Source organism: Rhinopithecus bieti, unplaced genomic scaffold (genome assembly GCF_001698545.2).
Source record: "Rhinopithecus bieti isolate Rb0 unplaced genomic scaffold, ASM169854v2 scaffold_39317, whole genome shotgun sequence".
Lineage (NCBI taxonomy): Eukaryota > Metazoa > Chordata > Mammalia > Primates > Cercopithecidae > Rhinopithecus > Rhinopithecus bieti.
In genome coordinates, this window is record NW_016816467.1 from 445,972 (window position 1) to 453,331 (window position 7,360).

At 37.8% G+C, this 7,360-nt stretch overlaps 1 protein-coding gene across 1 annotated transcript in view; it reads left to right on the forward strand.

The window, feature by feature from the left end:
• The window catches only part of GAB1 (GRB2 associated binding protein 1), a 136,351-nt gene that overhangs the window by 124,188 nt on the left and 4,803 nt on the right, over positions 1 to 7,360 (forward strand). The window contains exon 10 of the mRNA XM_017854908.1: positions 5,098 to 5,220. Within this exon, the coding sequence (XP_017710397.1) occupies positions 5,098 to 5,220 (123 nt within the window). The remainder of the gene's footprint in view (positions 1 to 5,097; positions 5,221 to 7,360) is intronic.

Consider the following 7,360-nt stretch of genomic DNA (forward strand, 5'->3'; position numbering starts at 1 on the left):
TTTGTATTTTAGTAGATAAGTATATCTGTTAGGATTACATTCCCCTCTGAATAAAAGAAAATAAATATTCGTGACTCAAGAGAGAATTTTCTTTCTTTCTCATGGAAAAGTCTTGAGATAGTCAATCCAAGACTGTTGTGGCAGCTCTGTTCCATAGACTCTTCAGGGATTCAGACCTTTTCCAGCTCTCCGGTCTGCTTTCCTTGGGTGTGGCACATATGCTCATTGGACAAGATGACGCTCCAGCCAACAGAGTCACATGCCAACTCCAGGTGGAGGAAAGGGAGAAAAAGAAGGGTATAGCCCAACTGCCTCATAAGGACAGTTCCTCAAAACTGCTGTATACAAACCATTAACCAGAACTTAGCCTGTATGGCCACACTGAGACACAAAGGAGCTAGAAAACATGGCCTTAGATCCGAGGAACAGTGAGCCCACCTGAAAATCCCATGCATATGGGAGCAGGGAGAGCAGGTATTGAGGGACAGTCAGGCCGTATCTACCAGGATAAGCAAATACTTAATGTCAGAATTTGGAATGAGTAACATTTTAGTGGCCCTATATTATTTAAAATAGCCCTATTTAGAGGTATAAAATAGAAAGCCCAATTCTATCAATGAATTGGTTTTTCATCCTTTATAGACTTTAGGCAGAACCAGGTTTCTTACAACTATATGTTGTCAGGAAACATAATTAAGTGATATGAACAACTTGATTTTGTGCTTAAATTACTTAACTTTAAAATATTACCAAATCTTAGCCAGGCACAGTGGCATGAGCCTGTAGTCCCAGCTACCCAGGAGACTGAAGCAGGAGGATCTATTGAGCCTAGGAGTTCACACCTAGCCTGGGCAACATAGTGAGACCTCGTCTATAAAACTTTTTTAAATATCAAATTTATAAAGTATTCAAAAATAATATAATCAATATATCAATAATATTTTCACTGATTTTCAAGGCAAGGTAATTTTATTGACTTTTGCTTTTGTATTCACTACTTTTCAGTTTATTATTTAAGTTAATTAGTTTCCTCAGTATAGTAAGTTGACTGTAGTAAAACTAGATCCTAAATTCTCGGTCAGAGTAGATATTGTCACCTATTTCCAACTTTGGGTAGTTAAGTGAACTGTTTTTTTATTGTAAAGTAGTTAGAGTATTTTCGGAGGTACTAAAGACTGTTTCTTTTTGCCCAAAATAGTAAATAGCCATAAAAAATTTGGAAAGGCCCATATAAGAGGAAAGTTTAAAAATGTGACTTGTCATAGGTAAGTGTTAGATGAAGGGAAAAGATGAAAAAGAAGAGTATTACAATCAGAAATCAAAGGAAATCAAAATACAATTTTTTTTTTTTTTTTTGAGACGGAGTCTCGCTGTGTCGCCCAGGCTGGAGTGCAGTGGCCGGATCTCAGCTCACTGCAAGCTCCGCTTCCCGGGTTTACGCCACTCTCCTGCCTCAGCCTCCCGAGTAGCTGGGACTACAGGCGCCTGCCACCTCGCCCGGCTAGTTTTTTGTATTTTTTAGTAGAGACAGGGTTTCACCAGGTTAGCCAGGATGACCTCGTGATCTGCCCGCCTCGGCCTCCTAAAGTGCTGGGATTACAGGCTTGAGCCACCGGCCACAAAGGTACTTTTACTTGCCACCAGTAGAGGTGTCTAAATAAACACAATGTAGTGAATTTCTTTCTTTTTTTTTTTTTTTGGAGACAGATTCTCGTTCTGTCACTTAGGCTGGAATGCAGTGGCGTGATCTCAGCTCTCTGCAGCCTCCACCTCCTGGGTTTCAAACAATTCTCCTGACTCAGCCTCCTGAGTAGCTGGGATTACAGGTTTGCGCCACCACTCGCGACTAATTTTTGTGTTTTTGGTAGAGATAGGGTTCCATCATGTTGCCCAGGATAGTCTCAAACTCCTGACCTCAAATGATCTGCCTGCCTTGGCTTCCCAAAGTGCTGGGATTACAGGCGTGAGCCACTGCACCTGGCCTGTGATGAATTTCTGAAGTACGTAGGTCCTATGTATTAGAAAAAAGCACAAATGACCCAGGAGGACATACCTATCTACCAAGTACAACAGAAAAGTCAACAGTGCCAGTTCCATTTCCTCATGCTGCCAAATACAAGGACTCATCATAGTCCATTCAACTCTCCCTTAGAAAAGAATATGAGAATTATAGCAAATATTTAACAAACTTCTTTAATTTTGCATCAAAACTCATGCATTATCAAGTGAATTCTGAATGTGACACCTGAAATTCAAATGATGGTAAACCATAACTAAAGGCATACATATTGTTATGTGATAATAACAACAAAAATATGTTAAATGATTTTATATAATTTTTTTAAAATCTAGGCCAGGTGTGGTGGCTCACACCTGTAATCCCAGCACTTTAGGAGGCTGAGGCGGATCACCTGAGGTCAGTAGTGTGAGACCAGCCTGGCCAACATGGTGAAACCCCGTCTCTACTAAAAATACAAAAATTAGCCAGGTGTGGTGGCAGACGCCTGTAATCCCAGTTACTCAGGAGGCTGAGGCAGGAGGATTGCTTGATCCCATGAGGCAGAGATTGCAGTGAGCCAAGATCAAGCCACTGCCCTCCAGCCCAGGCGACAAAGACTCCACCTCATAAAAAAAAAAAAAAAAAAATCTAGCACTACTGGTTTGTTATTTAATTCAAAGAGCACTTATAATACCTTATAGAATCTTAGAGTTTCTCTAAACTGTTTTGGGAAAATACTGGGTGAAAGGCTAGAATACAGACAGGCTGTTCCCACTGGAGATTAAATCAAGAGCAAATAGACTTCCTTGAAGACACACAAATGTTAACAATACTTAAAGATGGAAAAATGTTCAGTTCTAGTAATAGCAGACATAAAATAGGTTAACTAGCCACCCTGAGAAATTCTGTTTAGGAGCAGCTTACTGGTATAATGCATGCAGGTCTTTTGAATTTATGCATTTCTTTTGTAGCCTTGTAATACTGTGAACACTTCTAGATATTTCTAATCAGAGAAATGGAGGTTATGGGTCTTTCATTGATCACATTTGAATATAGAATTTTTTACACACTCATGGCTGATTTTATGTGACAATGATATATAGAGTCATTTGGGTAAAAAATTTCATGATGATTTCAGTTTCTCCATGAATTAGAAAAAAGGGAGGGATTGCTATTTATATCGAGGACCAAAACTTGCTTACATTTTTTGTGTTCTACATGTTATTTTTGATTTTTTATTTTTTTCAGACAGAGTTTCCCTGTTGCCTAGGCTGGAGTACAGTGGCGCGATCTTGGCTCACTGCAACCTCCGCCTCCTGGGTTCAAGTGATTATCCTGCCTCAACCTCCCAAGTAGCTGGGATTACAGGCGCCCACCACCACACCTGGCTAATTTTTGTAGTTTTTAGTAAAGATGGGGTTTCACCATGTTGGCCAGGCTGGTCTCGAACTCCTGACCTCAGGTGGTCCACCCGCCTCAGCCTCCCAAAGTACTGGGATTACAGGCCTGAGCCACCGCACTTAACCGTTTTCTATATTTTTTTAATGTTTTATTTGCAGTAATTGATAAATTTGGTTTAAAAAATCTGTTTCTTCAAATAAGAACATTACATTTAGTTGTGCAGGTTGTTTACTGCATAAACATACTGCATACCTGATTATATGAAATTCAGGCTATGTGCTGCTCACCACGCTGCACTCGCCCACAGCACAGAGCTGTGTCACCCCAGTGCAAACACCACCTTTTAATAATTTGCAAAAAGGTTCCATACCAGCTATTAGCAGCCTTGCTACAAAATGAGGGAATAGTGTCAATATTTCCCTAGAAGTGTCTTTTCCCTAAGGCACAGTTTTTTCTGCTTAACCTAAGCAAAAGAAATGAAGTAGCAACATAAAAAGAATCAACAGAACCACCAGATGTATGCAGTTTTCAAACTGTTTTATTCATCATAACATGTACAAATTTTTAACTTTGTTAAATCATTATGGTTTTCTTCAAAAGTATGAGATAATATATAAGCATTAATACCAACAGTGCACAAGGATGAAAATCCCTAATGAGAAATACAGTTTTGCATATGAGAAGCCAAGAACATTTCTAGATTGGGTTAAAAGGAGTAAGGCATGGAAACAAGTCACTTGTTTGAGCACATGTATAATAGAACCCTGTTGTAATTAGAGTGGAGGGAATATATAGGGACTTAGGTTCATGCCAGCTTTTCCTTTCTATTTAGCATTGATCTTCAAGTGCCTATTTTTCATTTTTCTGCCTCAAGTTTTTTGTTCTTGTTGTTTATTGCTGTCATCTATCTTCCTTCTTTACCTTTTTTTTTTAGAGAGTAGTCCTACTGTACAAATCATCTGAAATGGTTATTTACAAATTCCAGAGTTGTCTTCACTCTACTCTCTTTAAACTCTTAGCATTATTTTTGTCCAAAATTTTAATTCTTTTTAAACCCACAAGTTAGTATTATTAGTGCTCTTATTATATAAGCTATGCTTATTTATGTTTTTCTGCATGTTTAGTGGCTTCTTTATCACTTCTTCTTGTATCTCAGGCCTTCCTTAGGTAATAATTTTCCTTCTCTCTTAAATACGTTCTTTAAAATGAATGCCTTTCAGGAAGGAAAAGATCAGGCTAAGGAAATTAAGTGGTAAAAAATCCAGATGATTGAAACACAATAGACTTAGCCAATGGAGTCAAACAATTTTAGTGTGAAAGCCTTTAAATAAAATGCAGAAAGTTTTTTAAAAATTTAATTTGAAAGCAAGGAATATAAAGATCCTATAAACGCATAATTGAGTACAGATATAATTTTAATAATGTTCAAGTTGGGTTATCATAGCGATCTATCTCTTGATGTCTCAATCTTAGTGTGAACCAAGTTTAACTTTTGAAACTACGTTTAGCTTGCTCTAAGCTAGGCTTTAATCAGTTTTTTAAATATTACTTATTTTCTTTCTATCCTAAAAGGTTGTTTAACTTTTTAAGCTATGTCCTCTTGAAAGCAAAGATTTAGGCTTCCATAGATGTCCAACAGTATGAGTGGTATGTCTGGTGAATGTCTGACCGTTGATTTTGTTGTCTAATACTTTCAGAATCTCTTTGGCAGTAACAGTCTTGATGGAGGAAGCAGCCCTATGATCAAGCCCAAAGGAGACAAACAGGTGGAATACCTAGATCTCGACTTGGATTCTGGGAAATCCACACCACCACGTAAGGTGAGTGACATGTGACATGCCTCTTCTGTGTACACAGTTCACACTTCAAACCTGAAGAATTATCTCCTTTGGGATAATTTTATTAAGTTATGTTTAATATAAATTTAGTCTGGTCTGCTACTTGATGCTGTCTCATAAATCACAAATAACATAGTTATGGAAAGTGATTTTTTTTTTTCCTTTTTGATGGTTAGAAGTTTTATACTTTCTACTCTTTTAGTGGTTACCATTGAAATAATTATTTAACAAATTCTTTTTTTTTTTTTTTTTTTTTTTTCTGAGACAGAGTCTTGCTCTGTTGCCTAGGCTGGAGTGCAGTAGTGTGATCTTGGCTCACTGCAACCTCCGCTTCGCAGGTCCAAATGATTCTTCTGCCTCAGCCTCCCAAATAGCTGGGATTACAGATGTGCACCACCACTCCTGGCTAATTTTTGTATTTTCAGTAGAGACACGGTTTCACCATGTTGGTCAGGATGGTCTCGAACTCCTGACCTCAAGTGATCCACCCACCTCAGCCCTCCAGAGTGCTGGGTTACAGGCGGAAGCCACTGCATCCAGCCATTATTTAATGAATTCTAACGTTAACCGGTATAGTGTCTTTACTCTCCTTAAAATGTTCAAATTATGTGCTATTTTTGTCCAAAATTTTAATGTTATCTTTTTTGTTAAACCCACAAATTAGACAGTATTACTGCTCTTATATAACAATGTTTATTTACATTTTCCTACATGTTTACCAGCTATCATTCCTTCCTATTTCTCAGACTTTCTTTCTGCAGTAATTTTCCCTCCACCTGAAAGGAAGGTGAAAGGACACTTCTAGGGAAGTATTGACACTATTCCCTCATTTCGTAGCAAGGCTGCTAATAGCTGGTATGGAACCTTTTTGCAAATTATTAAAAGGTGCTTCTTGCACTGGGGTGACAGAGCTCTGTGCTGTGGGCAAGTGCAGCGTGGTGAGCAGCACATAGCCTCCCTTTGGAAGTGCCTTTAGTGGAGGTCTGTTGGTAATAATTTTTTTCAGTTTTTGTATAACTTAAATGTCTTTATTTTGCCTTCACTCTTGGAAACACAGTTTTCTTGAGTTTACAGTTCTTAACAATAATTTTCCCTCAGCCCATGGAAGATACTGTCCCACTACTGTCTTGCTTCTATTCCTATGGAAAAATTGTTGTCAGTCTAATTGTAATTCCCTTGTAGGTAATGTCTTTTCTGACTGGATGATTTTAAGGTCATTTCTATATCTTTGGTATTCTACAGGTTCACTACAATATGTCTAGACATAGATTCCTTTTTATTTATCTTGCTTAGAAGTGCTCCCTTCTTTTTGGATTCATATTTTTTATCATTTCTGGGAAAATCTCAGTCACTAATCAAATATTGCTTTTCCATTTCTAAAATGAAGTTCGGTTTGGGTCTTTTTCAAATATGTCTGGCCAATTTAATAGCTCCTCTTTTAATATCTGAAGGCCTTGGAGGTCTGAGTCTGCGTATATTGTTTCTCTTCACACTCTCTACAGCTTGTTTCTTTGTGCGTTTTATGTATTTCTATTGCAAACTCATTTTGTTGAACATATCTTCTGAGGACCTAAATTTCCTCCATAAACTATTTGTATTTGCTTCTGCTAGGGACCAGGAGGTGCTACCACCCTAGGACTACATCACTTCCCTTCAGGGGTCCCTAGCTTGATGGGATAGTCTCAGTTTCAGCATCACCTCCAATCCTGATTGCATTTTTGAGACTGACATTCATCCTAAAGCCAACACCACGTTTACATTTAGAAGCTCACCACTCCCTCTACTTCTCTTATACTGTAGACATTTCACTTTCTAGTGAGTGCAGCAGTGCATTGATAATTTTATTTAAGTATCTATATCTTGTTGAATTTTAGGAATAAGAAGGCATCAGCTTATGTAGTTTGTCATTCTTGAAGTATAACTTTTCAAAAAACATTTCTTGTTAGCTCTCAAAGTAAACACTGATTCATGTTCTCAGAGCTTGAGAGAAAGTCAAGCTTAAGTCGACAGGAGAATCAAGCTATGTTAAGATGAAACGGCATTTGCTGTCCCTATTTTATATGAATTTCATCTGCCATGGAAGCATTAGTTTGAATTTTTTTTTTTTTTTTTTTTTTTTTTT